Below are 20,359 nucleotides of genomic sequence, written 5' to 3' on the forward strand. Positions count from 1 at the left end.
CAGCTCACCCAACCAGGTCTCCGTGATACATACCAGGTCGGCCTTTTCTTCCAGGATTAAACCCTGGATTAAATATTTACCGACATGGCATTCAGAAACAGCAGTTTCAGACTCAGAGGGCTGTTGCCAGGCATGCCAAGGGTCAGAGGGATGAGAGGAGGGCCAGAAAGAGGGACAGTCTGTCTACGACTGACCCACCTTCTCCTGTAACAGCCAGGCCAACCCCCACCGCCATATCTTCCATGGCCCGTAACTCTAGTGATGGTGGCCTCCCTCCCCTCCCCTGTACTTGAAAAAATCATGCAGCAATCCCCTTCACTCAGCTTGCTGCTTCCTAGTACAGTCTTTTTGAACTTAAAGGGATCATGTATTGAAGGAGAGATGGGAGGGGGTAGGGAAGCAGCCACTTACCTGGCTCTTTCCTGAGGGCCCCTTTAAAGAAAACAGAAAATGTGCATGTTGAGAGTTCCCATCATGACCCGCACTTCATATTTTAACTAAAAGGACTGCATGGGAAGAAACAAGGTAGGGGTTCTTTTTGTTTTAAAGGCAGCTGCTACACATCTGCCAGACCTGATTTGGCCACCTCAGTCATTTGACTTTCTTTCATATGCTTTCACTCCCCTCTGCCTTTTCAAAGTACTGAGAAGAAGGGGGGGGGCATTTGCACAAGTGCTGGAATCTTTCAGGACATGAAAGACACCTTGGATCTGACCAAGGAGACAAGTTAGCAGTGAGCATCTAGCTTACTGTGTGCTGCCAAACAAGTTCTATTGATTTCAGTGTGACACTTTTTATCACCTTGCTTTGGTAATAGCCTAATGAGTGAAAGAAATACTCAGGCCAGCTTTGCAGTATGGAAAAGCACAGTTGTGGGTTTATCATGAGATTGAGAAAGAGAGAGAGAGCGCAAGCGTGTGTAATGTTTAATGAGAGTGCAAGTTTAATGAACCTTGCAGAGGCTTGCTGCTAGAGCAGTGTTTCTCAAACTGTGGGTTGAGGCCCACTAGGTGAGTTGCGAGCCAATTTCAGGTGGGTCATTCATTGCCCCATTCATTTCAATATTTTATTTTTAATATATCAGACTTGATGCTACCATGGGATGTGACTGAATTTGGAGAAATGTTACAGGCCTGTACTTTTAACAAGCTAATGTATATATATTTTTAACAATATAGTAAATGGGACTTACTCCTGGGTAAGTGTGGGTAGGATTGCAGCCCAGGAAAAATTTCGCTGCTGGATGATGTCACTTCCGATCATGACATCATTTCCTGTAGATCCTGACAGAGTCTCATTCTAAAAAGTGGATCCCAGTGCTAAATGTGTGAGAACCACAGTGCTAGAGGATTATATTGGTTGAGGACCTGAACAGAATGGATTTCTGGACATACGTTCTTGGTGAGTTAGTGGATAACTAGAATTGGGAGCATGTCTTGGCATTGCCAGGGACTTTTGGAGCAGATTTAGGCAAATTGTTCCTTCTCAGGTATGAGTTCCCCTTTTTTGTACAAAAGAAATAATAGTTGGCCTGCTTAACTTGTACTTTGTAAGGATTCATTAGATTATACTTATATGAGTACTTTATGATCCTTTCTTCTGATAAGCTCCTGGGCTGATTTCCTTTTTTGCTAAATTAAGCAACTGGTAGTATCTGCCCAGTAGAGGAATTGCATGTAGAATACAACACAGAATCATGGAAGGTCATCTAATCTGACACCCTGCAGGACAGAATCATGGGTTCTCCAACTCTGAAGATAGCTTGTGGGTGGAGGGATGAATGGAAGTTCTCCCCATAATGTAAGCATAACATGATAAGCTCTTAATATGTGGCTCCTTTTTCAGTGTGTGCATGTTGTTCTGTGAGCCGAATTGTCCAAGGTGAGTGCAGGATTCCTCTTTTGAAATCCATGTATCCTTTCTGAGCATTACCACTAGTTCCCATTCCTTGTGCTTGTCATGCCTAACTTCGATTTTGTAGTACTGACAACCAAGTCTCTGGTTTATGCTGTGTTACTGCATGTGACTTGATAACAGTCCATTGCAGTGGGCTGTGATTTGACTTTCATTGCTGGGGCTGTGGAGTGTTTTTGTGGAAGCATTGTAAAATGAATGACTTGCTTTTTAAGATTAATACTGCACTTCATTTGGGAGTACCTTGGTCAGCAAGCTCCATTGTGGGTAATACAATACACTTGTACAATGGGACATGCAGTTATGGCTGACCTGAATCAGACCTTGGCTGTAAGTTTTGCATCCACTTTGCATTCATTCTCAGACTGAATGAGCCACCAGACATTAAAATAAGCCTGACCCTTGATATTGAAACCAGCACATGCCTTTAATTACAGCACTAGTACTCAGTGACTTTGCAACGAGTTTGTGTGTTTTCATATTCTATATGAAAAGACTGCAAATTTCCACTGGCCAGTTCATGCAATACTTTTGTCTCTTAACTGACTCGACATGTTTAAGGATGTGTGTTCTTATGGCATGCACACATCCTAGCATCTCCCCTCTTGCCATGGTGAGTTCGTTTAATTGTGTGTGTGTGTGTGTGGTTAATTCTAACAAGGACTGTACACTTGCTAGAAATACTGCCTGAGGTATTTCCAGTGCATGTAGAGGAGTGATTTGGGTGAGTGATTCAAACTCCCCAGTGAGATTAAACAAACTCAGGACCCAATTCTTCCCAGCCCTAGCACTGGCTCTGAGCTCTAGCGCTGGTGCTGGGTGTTGCAAGTGTGCCATAAGGCACGTCCATGGCACCCGAAGATGAGAAGCTGCAGAGCTCTGCTTCGTCATATCCTATCCTTCGTGTTGGGCTGCAAAGCCCAACATGGAGACTCTCAAGCCTGTGTCGGCAAAATAACCAGTGCAGACTTGAGAAGCATCATTGTGGGGCCTGGAGCTTTCCTGGGGAAGGGGACGAAAGTGGCCTCAGTGGTACCACTGGATGCAGTGGTAGCTTGGTGCTGCTGCACCCTGTGGAGCCACTGGGGATAAAATTGGGCTGCCCATCAGGTGCAAGGGGAGGGAGTCAGGATTGTCCTTAAATGCATTGTACTGATTCAGTTTAAAATATCATCTAGACTAGTCCTATGTATGTGGTGAAAGTATGTTTGTGTGTATGAATAAATCATTTCTACATGCTTATAGTAATTTCTTGAAATGATGCTTAATGTGACAGCCTGTGGTCTGTTGCTATGTCAGCTCATTTCCTGGAGTGTTTGGCTTTGCATGAATTCTGATTCTCTGTCATGGATTCATCTATTGTTCTTTGGAATAGAAGCTCTCAGTCTCAGTGCTTCCCATTTATTAAATAGATACATTGCCTTCTAGGATGTCTTAAATGTTAATTCCTTAATATACATGTGTTATGGACGTATCTGAATGTGTTATGTGTGGCTAGGCTCTTTTGCTCAAGTGGCATACTTCCATTCTTGCTTCATGCGCAGCACAGTTGGAGTCTGGATTATTGTAGGTTGATCTCTCTTGATCTGGCTTCGTTTACAGACGTATTTTGATGGCAGGGGACTTGTAAGCACATGCAACAGTTAAAACAACATGTTTACCATTGATCTCTGCCCCTGTTATTGCTCACTGATCTCCACACTACCAGACTCTACCCCAAATCTCAAAGCTACCACCCACTCATCAGTAGTATTAGTAAAAAGAGGAACAAAAAGATGTTTCACAAGGCTCATTTATATCCAAGCTTCTTAAGATGTAGAACATGTTAGTATTTGCTGAGTTTTGTCTAAAAACTAACAGCTCAATTCTGTCTAACTCTCTGTGTGCATTCAGTGGTGCTGGTGTAGGCTTCTGCTGCATCCTGTGGGGCGGGGGATTGGTTGCTGGAGATCTTCTTGGGGTAAGGAGACATTTGTTCCCTTGCCTAGGGTAAGCCCCTGCTGCCACTGTGGGTCAACTCAGACCTGTTAGTGATATCGCTGGGGTAAGTCTGAGTTGATCCCTGCAAGCAGATCAGGTCCAGGAAGGAAACTGTGATTTGGTGTATGCTGCCGCCTCCCTCCCTCCCAGGTCTGATCTACACCCCCCTGCCCTGTCACTGCCCTATTCTGCCCACCCCTCCCCCCCTTACCCTGTCCCACTTCCTATGCTGGTTTACCTCCACTGGTGGGTCTCTGTCTGGTGCATGTGGAAAGACTCCACCAGTGCATGTGGAAAGACTTCGAACCTTCCTGCCAGCTCATCACACCAGCAGCTTTATGGTGGCTTTGCTACTAGCCTGCATCAGTAGAATATGTGTTCTGGTGTCCATTTCACTGGTGTCCATTTCAAATAGAATTGAACCATAAGACACTGTTATTATGTAATTGGGTTCTGAGCTCTGGGAATGATACAAGTTTCCCTACTAAATTCTTCATGTTAACTGTTTGTTCTTTCTCTCCTTTTCAATGTAAATGTCTTGGGACACTGATGTAAGTGTTACCGATTTGCACGTCATTTCTTTTTGAACACTTGAGACTAAGACTTGCTTCCTTCTTAACAACTTAGCTGTGTCTAAGATGTTCCTATCTGCATACGGTACCCAGGAACACTTGCCTGATCACTGCTGCTCTAGATTTTTTTTTGTTTAATGGGTGATCCCCCTAATCTAACCTCTCTTTGAGAATGCTGTGCACAGTATGTAGTGGTGTTTGGTGCTTTTTTGCTTGGCCATAAAATTGTTGTAGTGAGATAAGTGACTTACCTGTTTTTCTTCAGGCAAGATATATATAACACTGTGTAAGACACTTGGAATACTAAAATCTATGTAGCACCTGCTGCCTACTGCTGACTAACTGAATTATGCCAAATCTACCTAGATCTATTTGTTAGTGATTAGCAGAGGAGAAAATGTGAGACTTTGGGGTATGGCTATTATGCATCAAGATCAGGTATTATAAACAGCATGTGCAATATTCATACTCCTAAAACATTCTATGGAGGAGTTAAGTGCTCTAGTTTTAGACTCTCTTTAGACATACAGAGCAACACCATGCTCCAATACACCCTTCCCTGTTCTTTACATACGCAGTGGTTCTCAAACTTTTAGGGAGCATTACTCCCTAAGGGCGCAATCCAAACCTGTACTGGAGCAGGCAAACCAGGAGGCTTCTGCTGCATCCAATGCAGGTTCGGTGCAGGTGCGCCAACACAAGCAGCGGCGAGGAAGCCACCACAGAGGCTTCTGCTGGCCTCCGTGCATCGGCACATCTAGATCGGCATCGACTTCCTCCCACGAAGGCGCAAATGTGCTTTACGGCACATTTGCGACCCTCCTGGCGTACTTATGCTGGACTAAGTGCCAGTTAGGATTGTGCCCTAAGTAAGTCTTAGGGCACAGGGGAAGGACAGGGGAAGTGACGTGGGGGAGGTGAAGTGGGGGAGGGACAGGGGAAGTGACGTGATCCCCAGGATTGCGTTGCTAATGGGGCGAGGGGAGGTACTTTCACTTACTGTGGGCTTCTGCAGGAGGTGCAGGAAACCCTGAGGCCTGGAATGTTCAGAAACAGTGTGCACAAACCACCTCTTTTATTAAAACAAATTAGTACAAAACTTTACTGCCATATACAAGATTACTCTGCACACTCTAAAGACTAACACATGAATGCATAGAAAATATTGTCATGACTTTGATATAGGTTGTACATTATCCTAATGGGCAGTTTCCTCTGAAGAACTACAGGTCATGCCTCGTTATTCACTGGGGTTCTGGAACTCCCAGTGGATAAAAAAAAATCAGTGGATACCATATCAGTGGAAAAATACCTTTAAAGACCCATTTCCAGGTTTCTTGCTGCTTCATTATCACCCCAGCATGCATTGGTATGGACACTATCCCGCATTCAGCCACTAGATGGGGTGAATAATGGAATCTAGTGGAATGAAATTATAATTATTTAACAGTGCAAACGCAGGAAATTGAATTTTGGTGCTTTTTTCCCTTATTACAAGGGATTTAAAGGTGGACCTTGGTATCAGTGATGAGTCAAATCAGTAGATACCTGATCAGTGGATACCAAAGTCCCATCTGTACTGGCAGAGCCCATTTCAGTTCTGTGGTCTTCATCAGTGGATTGGACAACGTGTTATACAGACCACTGCAGAACTTCATGAAGTGGGATGAAAATTCTTCCTTGTTCTTCTTTGTTCTTTGTTCCAGAACGGAACCCCAGTGAATAACAAGGCACGACCTGTAGTTCTCCAGAGGAAACTACCCACACTATATCAAAATCATGACAATATTTTCTATGGATTCATCTGTTAGTCTTTAGAGCAGTGATTTTCAACCTTTTTCATCTCAAGGCACACTGACAAGGTACTAAAATTGTCAAGGCACACCATCAGTTTTTTGACAATTGACAAGGCACACCATGCTGTTGGTGGGGAGCTCACATCCCCGTTTGCCCTATTAACAAATGACCCTCCCCCAAACTCTCGTGGCACACCTGCAGACCATTCGCAGCACACCAGTGTGCCATGGCACGGTGGTTGAAAATGGCTGCTTTGAGTGTGCAGAGTACACATAGACAAGATTGTCTTTGGCAGTAAAATTTTATATAAATTTGTTTTAATAAAGGAGGTGGTTTGTGCACTTAAAAAATATAAAACAAATCTACAGGCACCCTAATGCAGAGATGAATCCTCTCTGCAAGTTCATGAATATGTTAATGCAGCATTTCTCAACCTGTGGGTTGTGACCTGGTTTTTGGTGGGTCTTGTAATACTGCCCACTGCCCCACCAAAACTTTTGGGTTGCTGAGCTTTTGCTTTTTTGTGTATGCGTGGTGCTCTTCAGCCTGCTCTGAACTTCTTTGCATCATGTTCTTTTGCTGATGAAAATGCACAAGAACACAATGAGATGTGGCCAGAATGGGCCAAATACTACCATATAGAGCAGGGGTGCTCAATAGGTGGATCGCGATCTACAAGTAGATCGCGAGGCAAAATGAGTAGATCGCAGAGTGCCGACCCCCCCCCTTCAGGTGCCTCTGGGAGGAAACGCTTGGAGTAAGGCCCATTGTACTCAAGTAAGTGTGTACTAGGTAAGTAAGTGTAAGTGTGGCTAGGATTGCAGCCTCACAGCCTAATCCTAGGCATGTCTACTCAGGAGTAAGTCCTGTTATACTCAGTGGGGCTCAAGGTACACCAACATACATTGTACACATAAATGTTATATGTTATGATGGCGTGAACATTGTAAAAAAACTCTGGTAGATCTCTGGGCCTTGCTGGGTTTCAAAGTAGCTCTCGAGCCAAAAAAGTGTGAGCACCGCTGATATAGAGGCTCCGGCATCAGGCTTTTTGCATTTAAAAGTGTGAAAGTTAAGCAACCCTGAAGTTTAGGCAGTGACGTGATGACATCATCTCGTCACCACCAAAACTTCTGGGTTGCCAGGGTCCACACAGAAGGTGAGTTGCGGGGAGGAAAGTTTGAGAACCACTCAATATCGATGGGAATATCGATGGGGATTCCATGTCCACTCATTGCTGTTCATGTGCAGCCACCTTCTGGCTGATCTGTTGAACAGACACAGTAAAAGAAAAAAAATCTTTCTTTTAATTGATTGAAATGGCTAGTTGGTGATATCCTCACATACTGTTTTAAGCCAGTAGACATATAAAGTGTAGTGACTAAGCATGAGACCAGGTTCAAATCTCTTGTTAGCCACAAACTCAGTTTTGAAACAATCTTCATAAAATGATCATTAATTGGCTTCATAGTATATATTTCCCTTGTTCCACTTTTTAAAATTAAATTCTCTTAGTTATAGTTCAGTTTTAATTACAAGTGCCCCTCTGATTCCTTCTGGGTATTGTATAGGTCCCCATACAATACATATGCTCTATATTCTCATCTGTTCTGAACACTCTCCTAATAATTGTAATCCTGGACACACTAAAACTGATGTAACAGTGCAACCCTCTGCATTTTTACTTAGAAGTAAATCTCACCACATTTAGTGGGGCTTGCTCCTAAGCATGTATACCAGCGTTTCTCAAACTGGGTCAGGACCCACTAGGTGGGTTGTGAGAAAATTTCAGGTGGGACCCCATTCATTTCAATATGTATTTTATTTTGAATGCTCCCATGGTATGTGACTGCATTTGGGGGAATATTAGAGGTCTGTACTTTTAATAGGCTACTATGTATATGCTTTTAACAAGGATAGTCCATGGGGCTTATTCCCAGGTCAGTATGGACAGGAATGCAGTCTTTGGGGTATTTAGGGAATTTTTAAAAAACAGATCAGCATCTGCTTGGGAGGAGGGTTCTTCTTTATTTTAAATAAATTTTTAAACTTATTGTAAGCATTTAGTTCATTTATTTAGTAAATTAATTTATTTAATTTGGTCAAATGGGAGTGCTAAAAATTTTCCTGCTTGATGATGTCACTTCTGGCCATTATATCACTTCCAGGTTAATGACATCACTTCTGGTGGGTCCCAACAGATTGTTGGGGAGGGGTGGGGAGGAAGAGGGAAGAAGGTGTTTCTGGGCAGGGGGAGGGTGGGTGATGGGCGGCCCTGGGGGCAGGCACGCGGAGAAGTGCAGGCGGTGCTGGGACCCGGCAGTTATGCCAGATCCCAATCCCCGTCCCTGCGGAGAACGGAGTGGCTTCAAGCCACTCGGCTCTCCTTGGACTTGCGCTACCTCCAGAGGTGGCGCAGGTCCAAGGAAACCCATTGGGGCCAGCAGCCCTTACCCAGGGGTAAGGAGAAGAGTTTCCCCTTGCCTCTGGTTGAGAAGCTGCTGCCAACAAACCTGCGTTGGATGCAGCACAAGCCTCTTGGCTTGCCTGCTCCATCACAGGTTTGGATTGCGCCCTTAGTTGTCTCATGCAGTGATCAGAATTATTCAAACTGACCCATTAGTGCCATCTATTAAAGTACTCCTATTTGAATCCACAAATAAGTAAAAACATATCTAGGTCTATAATAAACAGTAACACTGAAGCATCATCGTAAGCAACCCAAAATGACAACTAAAAATAGATGGATGCCAAAGCCATTGTTAGTTGTTACTAAAGTGTGCCTTGTAACACCATTTAGATTATTAACCTGTGTAAAATGCATGGAATGGACAATAGAAAGTAGTTAGTGAGCTCACTAATACAAGTTAAGTAGTCTCTGATCTTTCCTTGTCCTATTTCTCTTCACCATTTAGATCATAAATGGCTGTTCTAAGTGGTTGAACTTGAGGGTGAGGCAGAGAGTGAAAAGCCACCTGAGGCAAACTGTGAACCAAGAGCTAAAGTCATGTTCTCAGATGATGAAGAGAACGACTCATTGGATTGCACACCCCAGATTAAAAAGCCCATAAAGAAGGATCAAGTCATTGAGGTATTTCCACAGTGGAAATGGTCTTTAGAAATACAGGGATCACTTGACTTTCACAAATGCCATTTCCCTATAGCAAGAAAAAGCTGTTGAATCAGCTCAGTAGATGTTTTGTTGTTTCCTACCGAACTGGTTCCAGGTCATCCAAGGCATTTCTGCAGAAGCTAGATGTGCCCAATGAATTATGGAGGTAGATAGTCATCATAGTTAAATAGTGAAACAGAAGTCTTTAGAAGGGATATATGTAAATATGTAATGAAAAATAACAGTTTGGTTTAAGACAGGGTTGTCCAAACTTTATGGCAGGAGGGCCACATCATCTCTCTGACATTGTGTTAGGGGCTGAGAAAAAAGAATTAATTTACATTTAAAATTTGAATAAATTTACATAAATGAATATATTAGAGATGGAACTTATATGAATGAATGAAGGTCTTGCGATAGCTCAAGGCCTATAAAAGACCTGGCCTTTGCTGGTCTTTACTGCCGTGGCTGCTTCACAGATGTGAAACAGCAAGCAGTGGAAGGAGCCCTTGGCTCACAGGTCACGCAAGAGGTCAAACAGGAGTCCCTCATGCTGATATTTATTGCATCGGGCCAGCGTGGGCTCCAGCAAGTCTTCAGAGGGCCAGAGTCTCATTGGACTCAACACAGACCAGATTGGGGGGCCCCCCAAGGGCCGCAAATGGCCCCTAGATTGGGGTTTGGGTACTCCTGGTTTAAGAGAAAAGTAAAGGCTCTCATAAGTGCACTCCTGCACCCAAAGCCTGGAAGAAGTACATTAAAGCTCTTGCCTTGCACTCCACACCAGGTGAACAGTAACAACATTGCACAATCTTACATTGTGCAATCTATTGTACCTGCTTACTTCTTATACTCCATACACCTATACTCTCTTACAGCACAATCTTATGCATATCTACTCATATGTAAGTTCCACTGAGTTCAATTGGACTCACACCCAGGAAAGTATGCACTGAATTGCAGCCTTGGTCTTTCAACCTGGTTCTCTTCCCTTAAGGTAGGGCTTTTCAAACTGGGGCATCGCTTGTGGGCCCTGACCAGCTTGTGGGCCCTGACCTCTGCCCCCTTAAGGGGCGGGGGCAGCCTGGAGGCAGGGAGGAGGCAGCGGCGCGTCCCCCAGGATCGTGCTGCTCAGGGGGCTGCAGGGGCTTGGGTGCACTTACCCAAGCCTCCGGCAGCCTCCCAGAGGTGCAGGGAGTAAAAGCGGAGCGATTGCTAAAGCGGGAGTGCATTCGCTCCACTTTCACTTTCACTGCTGTGGGGAGCCCTGCTGAAGGTCATGCTGGGCTCCCCACACCTCTGGGAGGCTGTAGGAGGCTTGGGTAAGATCCTGGGGGACACGCCACTGCTTTCCCCCCGCCCCGCAAGCACTTACAGTGGCTCAAACTCTCCATGAGACTTTGAAAACCACTGCCTTAAGGGTTGGGAGAACACTGACACTGCTCCAGGACTCATTAAATGATGCTCTAGTTCAGGGGTGTTCAAAGCTTTTGGCAGGAGGGCCACATCATCTCTCTGACACTGAGTCGGGGGCCAGGGGGAAAAAGAATTAATTTACATTTAAAATTTGAATAAATTTACATAAGTTTACATAACTTACTATACTAGAGGTCAAACTTACATGATTGAATGAAGGTCTTGTAATAGCTCAAGGCCTATAAAAGGCCTTGCACAAAGACGCGTGTGGCCTCTGGGAACCAAGTGCCTCTGGGAACTAAGTTTAGCATCTGGGCGAGTTCAGCAGCAGGGCGAGGAGGCCAGGGCCCCAGACACTGCCCTTCCTCTTCCCTTGAGAAGAGGGCTGCTATCCAGTGTACGGTTTTTAAAAGGACCCATAAATAAAACAACAACAACAACAACAAAAAAGCTATGCAGTCAGACAGCCAGCAGCAGGGTGGGGGCTATCCAGTGTTCTGCATCGAGTGCCACATGTATGATTATATGCCTCTGGGGCATAAGTCATGGGTGTGTCCTCGGTGCAAGGAGCTCCAGGCTCTCAGGGAACGCGTCCGCTCCCTTGAAGCCTTGGTGGCCGACCTGGAGAAGCGCAGGCAGCCAGAGGAGGACCGTGGGGAGACTTCCGGGGACGATCAGGCTTCGTCCCAACCTCAGGCGTGCAGCTCCTCGGCTGCCCGGGTGGGAAGTCTCGGGACTGGAGGACGTCATCCTGGAGAGGAGGGAAACAATCCCCTAGGGGGGATCCCTTCTCCAGGGGATGGGCCCGTATCCGAGCGCACTCGGGATACTCCTCGGTGGGAGGGGGGTCGGGGGCTTCTTGTAGTGGGGGATTCGATTATTAGAAACATAGAGAGGGGGGTTTGCGACGGATGTGAGGACCGCATGGTGACTTGCCTGCCTGGTGCGAAGGTTGCGGACATCACTTCTCGTCTAGACAGGCTAGTAGGCAGTGCTGGGGGAGAGGTAGCGGCTGTGGTGCATGTCGGCACCAACGACGTGGGCAAGTGTAGCTGGGAGGTCCTGGAGGCCAAATTTAGGCTTTTAGGCAGGAAGCTGAAAGCCAGGACCTCAAAGGTAGCGTTCTCTGAAGTGCTACCTGTTCCACGCGCAGGGCCAGCTAGGCAGGCGGAGATCAGGGGTCTCAATGCGTGGATGAGACGGTGGTGTAGGGAGGAGGGGTTTAGATTTGTTAGGCACTGGGGAACGTTTTGGGACAAGCGGGGCCTGTACAAGAGGGACGGGCTCCATTTGAACCAGAATGGAACCAGACTGCTGGCGCATAACATTAAAAAGGTGGCAGAGCAGCTTTTAAACTGATCCCTGGGGGAAGGCCGACAGGAGCCGAGGGGCATCCGGTTCGGGACTCCTCATCCCTATGGGATGAGGATGGGGAGGTTAGAGAACAACAAGACAAAGGCAGGGTAGGAGAAGAAATTGGGAAAGGTAGGGAGATGGGATGTGATAGACAGTTTGGCACAATGAGAGGATGCGGGGACAAAGGAGCGAATAAGCAGCCCATCCTGGGGCATTCCGTGTATAAATGCTTTTATGCGAATGCCCGAAGTCTACGAGCAAAGGTGGGAGAACTGGAATGTCTGGTGACAAGGGAAAATATTGACATAGTGGGCATAACGGAAACCTGGTGGAATGCGGAGAATCAGTGGGATACCGCAATCCCGGGCTATAAACTCTACAGGAGGGAAAGGCAGGGGCGTGTTGGAGGTGGGGTGGCCCTTTATGTTAAGGAAGGGATAGAATCCAGCAAAGTAGAGATTGAAGGTGGGTCCGACTCCACCGTAGAATCTCTGTGGGTTAAATTACCAGGCTTGTGCAGCGATGTAATACTGGGGGCGTGCTATCGTCCTCCAGACCAGAAATCGGATGGGGACCTTGAAATGAGGAAACAGATCAGGGAGGTGACAAGGAAGGACAGGGTTGTAATCATGGGGGACTTCAATTATCCTCATATTGACTGGGTCAATTTGTGTTCTGGTCACGATAAGGAAACCGGATTTCTTGACGTGCTAAATGACTGTGGCTTAGATCAGCTAGTCAAGGAGCCCACCAGAGGACAGGTGACTCTGGATTTAATTTTGTGCGGTACGCAGGACCTGGTTAGAGATGTAAACGTTACTGAGCCATTGGGGAACAGTGATCATGCTGCGATCCGTTTTGATGTGCACGTTGGGGGAGGAATACCAAGCAAATCTCTAACAAAAACCCTTGACTTCCGACGGGCGGACTTCCCTCAAATGAGGAGGCTGGTTAGAAGGAGGTTGAAAGGGAGGGTAAAAAGAGTCCAGTCTCTCCAGAGTGCATGGAGGCTGCTTAAAACAACAGTAATAGAGGCCCAGCAGAGGTGTATACCGCAAAGAAAGAAGGGTTCCACTAAATCCAGGAGAGTGCCCGCATGGCTAACCAGCCAAGTTAGAGAGGCTGTGAAGGGCAAGGAAGCTTCCTTCCGTAAATGGAAGTCTTGCCCTAATGAAGAGAATAAAAAGGAACATAAACTGTGGCAAAAGAAATGTAAGAAGGTGATAGGGGAGGCCAAGCGAGACTATGAGGAACGCATGGCCAGCAACATTAAGGGGAATAATAAAAGCTTCTTCAAATATGTTAGAAGCAGGAAACCCGCCAGAGAAGCGGTTGGCCCCCTGGATGGTGAGGGAGGGAAAGGGGAGATAAAAGGAGACTTAGAGATGGCAGAGAAATTAAATGAGTTCTTTGCATCTGTCTTCACGGCAGAAGACCTCGGGCAGATACCGCTGCCCGAACGGCCCCTCCTAACCGAGGAGTTAAGTCAGATAGAGGTTAAAAGAGAAGATGTTTCAGACCTCATTGATAAATTAAAGATCAATAAGTCACCGGGCCCTGATGGCATACACCCAAGGGTTATTAAGGAATTGAAGAATGAAGTTGCAGATCTCTTGACTAAGGTATGCAACTTGTCCCTCAAAACAGCCACGGTACCAGAAGATTGGAGGATAGCAAATGTCACGCCTATTTTTAAAAAGGGAAAGAGGGGGGACCCGGGAAACTATAGGCCGGTCAGCCTAACATCCATACCGGGTAAGATGGTGGAATGCCTCATCAAAGATAGGATCTCAAAACACATAGACGAACAGGCCTTGCTGAGGGAGAGTCAGCATGGCTTCTGTAAGGGTAAGTCTTGCCTCACGAACCTTATAGAATTCTTTGAAAAGGTCAACAGGCATGTGGATGCGGGAGAACCCGTGGACATTATATATCTGGACTTTCAGAAGGCATTTGACACGGTCCCTCACCAAAGGCTACTGAAAAAACTCCACAGTCAGGGAATTAGAGGACAGGTCCTCTCGTGGATTGAGAACTGGTTGGAGGCCAGGAAGCAGAGAGTGGGTGTCAATGGGCAATTTTCACAATGGAGAGAGGTGAAAAGTGGTGTGCCCCAAGGATCTGTCCTGGGACCGGTGCTTTTCAACCTCTTCATAAATGACCTGGAGACAGGGTTGAGCAGTGAAGTGGCTAAGTTTGCAGACGACACCAAACTTTTCCGAGTGGTGAAGACCAGAAGTGATTGTGAGGAGCTCCAGAAGGATCTCTCCAGACTGGCAGAATGGGCAGCAAAATGGCAGATGCGCTTCAATGTCAGTAAGTGTAAAGTCATGCACATTGGGGCAAAAAATCAAAACTTTAGATATAGGCTGATGGGTTCTGAGCTGTCTGTGACAGATCAGGAGAGAGATCTTGGGGTGGTGGTGGACAGGTCGATGAAAGTGTCGACCCAATGTGCGGCGGCAGTGAAGAAGGCCAATTCTATGCTTGGGATCATTAGGAAGGGTATTGAGAACAAAACGGCTAATATTATAATGCCGTTGTACAAATCGATGGTAAGGCCACACCTGGAGTATTGTGTCCAGTTCTGGTCGCCGCATCTCAAAAAAGACATAGTGGAAATGGAAAAGGTGCAAAAGAGAGCGACTAAGCTGATTACGGGGCTGGGGCACCTTCCTTATGAGGAAAGGCTACGGCGTTTGGGCCTCTTCAGCCTAGAAAAGAGACGCTTGAGGGGGGACATGATTGAGACATACAAAATTATGCAGGGGATGGACAGAGTGGATAGGGAGATGCTCTTTACACTCTCACATAATACCAGAACCAGGGGACATCCACTAAAATTGAGTGTTGGGCGGGTTAGGACAGACAAAAGAAAATATTTCTTTACTCAGCGCGTGGTTAGTCTGTGGAACTCCTTGCCACAGGATGTGGTGCTGGCGTCTAGCCTAGACGCCTTTAAAAGGGGATTGGATGAGTTTCTGGAGGAAAAATCCATTATGGGGTACAAGCCATGATGTGTATGCGCAACCTCCTGATTTTAGGAATGGGTTAAGTCAGAATGCCAGATGTAGGGGAGAGCACCAGGACGAGGTCTCTTGTTATCTGGTGTGCTCCCTGGGGCATTTGGTGGGCCGCTGTGAGATACAGGAAGCTGGACTAGATGGGCCTATGGCCTGATCCAGTGGGGCTGTTCTTATGTTCTTATGTTCTTAAGGCCAGCCTTTTCTTTGCTGCCACTACTGCATCACAGACATGAAACAGCAAGCAGTGGAGGGAGCCCTCATCCCACAGCTCATATGAGAGGTCAGACAGTCGCCCTCACAGTGAAAGCAGTTGTGTTGGGCCAGTGCAGGCTCCAGCAAGTCTCCAGAGGCTCATTGGAGACTAGAGGCTCCCTGAGGGCAGCATTGGAAGTCCTCAAGGGCCACAAGTGGCCCCAGGGCTGGGGTTTGGGCACCCCTGCTCTAGTTGAACGCAGCTAGCTTTATGAGACTTTAGAAGGAAATATTTATTTATTTATTTTCAAGTAATATTTATTTGGTATTGGCAACCTTCAGTCTCGAAAGACTATGGTATCGCGCTCTGAAATAAATAATAAATATTTATTTATTTGCAAAAAACTCCATCTATTTCTCATAATGAGGTAGCCCTACTGAATAGCCTCAAGGCTTGAGGGGCTTAGTTATGTGACCCAGGCTTCACCTGCCCCCATTACCTGACATTGACAGACTTGGAAAAAAACATACCAGCGAAAAGATTTTCAAACATTTAACTCCCTATTTTTACCCAAGCTTGCTAACTGGACGCTCAGCTCCGTGCAAACTGCAGGAGCTCACCTCTTTGCAGGAGGGTTAGCAGCTATCTGATTTTTTGAATAACCTTAGTGCATGAGGCAATTAGTTTTCTGATCTTTCCATCACCCATGTTTTCACTGGAAGCTCTGCAAGACACATCAGAAATCCAGTCACGACCTGCCAAGTGGGTCCTTACCCACGGTTTGAGAAATGCCTGCCTATATCTTTAAGCACTGTATAGAGGAGGAGAATTTTTAAAACTTTCCATTTTGAGTGGCACCTGCCAAAATTCCCTCTTCTATACAATGGCTAAAGGTATAGGCACTGTGTCTTCCACTGTATCTGGTCACCCTGGGTCAGTCATATAAGACTTGCAAATTCTAAAGTTTGAATTGAACAACCACCTTTTATAAAAGCTTATTTTAAGCTGCAACTTCCTCCTATAAAAATATACAGGAAAAACAAGCAAGTTTTTTAAAGCTAAAGAATCCAGTTTTGTTCATGTATAGCCAGAATAAATTTCTATTCAGGAGTATCAAACTTACATACCTGAGCTTGAAGGACAGGAAGGCATTCAAGTTGGCTTACTTGCACCATAAAAATAAACAAAAACAACACTAAAACACAATTAAAAGACAAAAACAAATTAAAGAACATGCAAGCAAAAAGTAGTGCAATGGCCCAGTATTAAAACATAAGAAAACTAAAATGATCATACAGAGACCAAAACTACACTTCAAAGACTAGATGAAAAGGATGGGTCCAGCTGCTATCAGAGTATAGGCAGAGAGGGATCTGATCTCTTAAGGCAGGGGAGTTAACCGTGCTAAGTGTCATCACAGAAAAGGGGCCTCTCATATGTCATCATGATCTGAGCTCCACTGGTTGACAGAGGACACAATTCCCTAGCTAAAATCAGGGAGTGTATCATTTCATAAATGGGGAGACAGAACTTCAGGTACCTTGGTTCTAGGGAATTAAGGGTTCTAGTGCTTTGAATTTACCTGGAAACAGACCAGCACTCAGCGGCGTGATATGGTGAAGCCACCTGGTGCAGGTCAAAACTTATGCAGCAGTATTCTGCAGCAGCAGAAATTTCCAAGTGGTCTTCAAGGGCAGTTCCACAGATTGTTTTACAGTAATCAACTGTTATTGTAACTAGCGCATGGATAATTATAGCCAGATCTGATTGATCCAAAAGGGCCACAATTGATACACCAGTCTAAGCTAGTCACAGCTGTCATTGCAGCATCCAGGAACAGTGCTTGGTCGAAACCAACCCAAACTTCAAACTTGATCCTTCAAAGGGAATGCAACCCCATCCAGAACAGGTTGACAAGCCATAATCTGGGTTGCAGATCTCCTGACCAATAGCATCTGTTCTGCTGCATTTAATTTCAGCTTGTTCATTCTCACCCAACCCATCATTTTCTCCAAAGCACAGTTCATAACCTCTGTAGCACCAGATGCAATGGAGATTTTAAGGTAGATCTCATCCATGTAGTGGTGTGACCCTTGGTAACCTTCTCCATCAGTTTCATGTGGATGTTAATTCATGGGGGACATAACTGAACTCTATGGGATGCCACAGGACAAAGTCTTCAGCATCAAGTACTGTCTTCCAAGAAGTACCCCCCAGTACTGTCTTCCAAGAAGTACCAGAGTCACCACAAAACCGTGCTTCAAAGCCACATCCTGGCCAGGCATTCCAGAAGGATACCACAACTGATGGAAGAAAAAAAGAGGCTTTTCAGCTATCGCTTTCAGATTTTAGATTTTTGAAGCTCCAGATTGTTGGGGCCCTTACAATATGCTCCCATTTCCTCTTTGTCCTTTTGCTTACCACCTCCTTGAAAGAGTTCTGCAGAAAGCCAAAGCTTTGATGCTGTTACTTAGAGCCCGATCCTGTGGTCCGTGGCGTGGCTCTGTGGTGCGGACCACAGTCACAAACATGCCGCAAGGCACGTTTGCGGGGCTTACCGCCAGGCTCCCGCCAGAGCTAGCCCAGCTCTGGCTGGCGCTGAGCCAATGTGCAGCGGGTGCCCAGGTTCCGCGGCTTGGCGGTCTCCTTGACCGCCGGGCTGCGGAACGGGAGATGGGGGTGTGGTTGGGGTGTGTGGGGCGTTCTGGGGAGGGGGGGCGTGGGGGAGGCATGTCGGAGAGAGGTGGGTCTGCAGAGCCAAGCTCCGCAGGATCCAAAGCACTTGGGTAGGGCTGCGCGCCCTATATGAGTGCCTTTACTTTAGCGGCGACCAAACAGTCACCACTAAAGTGAGTAGCCCCATTTCGGGGCTGCTTCCCTTTCTCGGGGGAAGGGGATGAATGTCCCCTTCTCCCGAGGAGCCTCCCACGGTAGCGCGGGAGGCACTGGATCCGGCAGGAGCCCTCCGTGGGGCTGCCGGGTCCCGGAGCTCCGGGCAGCTCAGGATTGGGCTGCCCTTGGTTAGTCTGATAAAGGCATTACCCTGCTTTGGATTGCTGATTTCACTGCACCTTTCCTAAGTGCTTCATGAAGTTTAAAAAGTTTGGGTAAAGTTTTTCATGATGGGTAAAAGTTTGATTTCTACAAGGCACAGATAAATATATCGCTGTATGCATAATGGGCTGTATCCTGGTTAAGTACAATTACAATTAATGGAATTTAAGTTAATCCTAAATTCTCTATGTTTATTTCAACAGTGCTTAGTCAGGATTAACTTCCTTTGGCTAAAACCTTATCAAAAAGCATTTAATCTGTGTTGTAGGCTGAAACCAGGCACCAGTAACTCCGTAGAGGATTGGAAAACAGAGGAAGGTCAACTCACTGTGTTGGATCACACATGATCCACATGTCTATAGGCATGATGCTAGGAGGGGCTAAGAGCAATCTGGGGTTACTGCGGCACACGATACTACAGAATGCTGTGTTGGTTCCGTTCCTACCTTGCCTTTCCTGTGGAACTCATATGCCTTACAAGAGTCAATAAAGTACCTGCTATACCCCTGTCCACTTCAAGCCCAGGAGCCATCATTAAAATCTATGTTGGTACTTGGGTAGGAATAGTTCATCTGCACCAGTGCCCATACAAAGCTGGGTGCCTCAGATTTGTGCCAGCCACTGACTAGTTTTTGCCTTGGGTCATTTCTTGAAGATCACCCTGCCTTTTTAAAGGCTGTTTCAGACATTTTAAACTTGAAGATCCTTATTTGCAAAACTACTGTAAACTGCTCTAATTTCTCTGGTTAGATGACTGGCAAAACATCATTCTGAGGTCAGTACTACATGTTTTTCTCTTGGACAGGCACCGCCTAGGATGCCTAGACCTCGCTTCAGGAAGAAAAGTACCTCATCCTCTACTACTGAAACCGCGTGAGTGTGATGAGACTCTAGCACCGAGATCCACAGAATGTCTCTTCTGCCTTAAAAGATCTACATCAATAATACAGTATAGAAAAAAAGTGGTGAGATGGATGTGCTTTTGATGTTCCAGCATTGTAGACATTGCTTTCCTTTCCTTCCACTTCCCTTGTTCTGTGCTGTTTGGAATGTCACACAATATGGTAGGAATGATCCAGTGGACAGCAGCGATGCTCCTTGCTGCCCCTGCTTCTTACCACCCTTGGGATTTCTTTGCAGAATAGCAATCAGTTACACTCGCAAGGCTGTGCATTTGTAATAATTAGTTATGGCAGCTTAGTTTTAGCTCTGTGAATGCGACCAGGAAAAAAAAGTATTCACCTGTTTGAAAAATGTGGTATAATCGTGTTTGGGGCCTCATAATGTATAAAGTAGATCAGCTGGGGCCATAGATTTTTCTACCCATGCTATCGCCAATCTATCTTTATAACAAGACTGTGAACAATGTAAGAACTTGTGAATTTTGACTGTATAAACACTGAAGGCTTAATAGCAACCATGAGCTACATTTCCATTTCTTCTCTTCGTTGCATTTATTTCAAGTCAGTTATTGTATTTCTGTTAAATTATTTGTTGAAAAGGTGGAATCAAGTGTACTGTACTGTACTTCAACATACAAGAAATAATAAACTATCACAAGAAGTGACAGCAAGGGAGCCAGAAAGAGAATGAATAAGGCTGCCATCCTGCAAGAATGTCACACTGAAATCAGTTGTATTTTGTTTCCAAATGAGCAGGATTAGGATTGCATTGTAAGAAATGTATTGTGTATAAAATGAAAGAAATTAAAAATACCTTATAAATTTTGATGGCCACTTTAATGGACAGTTGAACATTCCCAAGGCATGTTTGTAGTAATAACAGCACCACATGCAAGGATGTAAACTGGTGCCACATTAGCAGAATAAGGATTAGTTTAGATAGAAACCCCACCTTGCCGGCACATAGGATTTCCCTGAGGGAAGACTGCAGCTGAATTTCTCCATGTAATCCAGAGAGAATTTTGACTGTCGTATAG

The 20,359-nt window shown here is 45.6% G+C and overlaps 1 protein-coding gene across 1 annotated transcript in view; it reads left to right on the forward strand.

Moving 5' to 3' along the window:
• REEP1 (receptor accessory protein 1) overlaps positions 1–19,377 on the forward strand; it is a 64,905-nt gene extending 45,528 nt beyond the window's left edge. The window contains exons 7-9 of the mRNA XM_066628402.1: positions 1,846–1,881; positions 9,200–9,354; positions 19,226–19,377. Of these exons, the coding sequence (XP_066484499.1) occupies positions 1,846–1,881; positions 9,200–9,354; positions 19,226–19,297 (263 nt within the window). The 3' untranslated portion in view covers positions 19,298–19,377. The remainder of the gene's footprint in view (positions 1–1,845; positions 1,882–9,199; positions 9,355–19,225) is intronic.
• Positions 19,378–20,359: the final 982 nt, after the last annotated feature.

This window comes from Tiliqua scincoides, chromosome 5 (assembly GCF_035046505.1).
Source record: "Tiliqua scincoides isolate rTilSci1 chromosome 5, rTilSci1.hap2, whole genome shotgun sequence".
NCBI lineage: Eukaryota > Metazoa > Chordata > Lepidosauria > Squamata > Scincidae > Tiliqua > Tiliqua scincoides.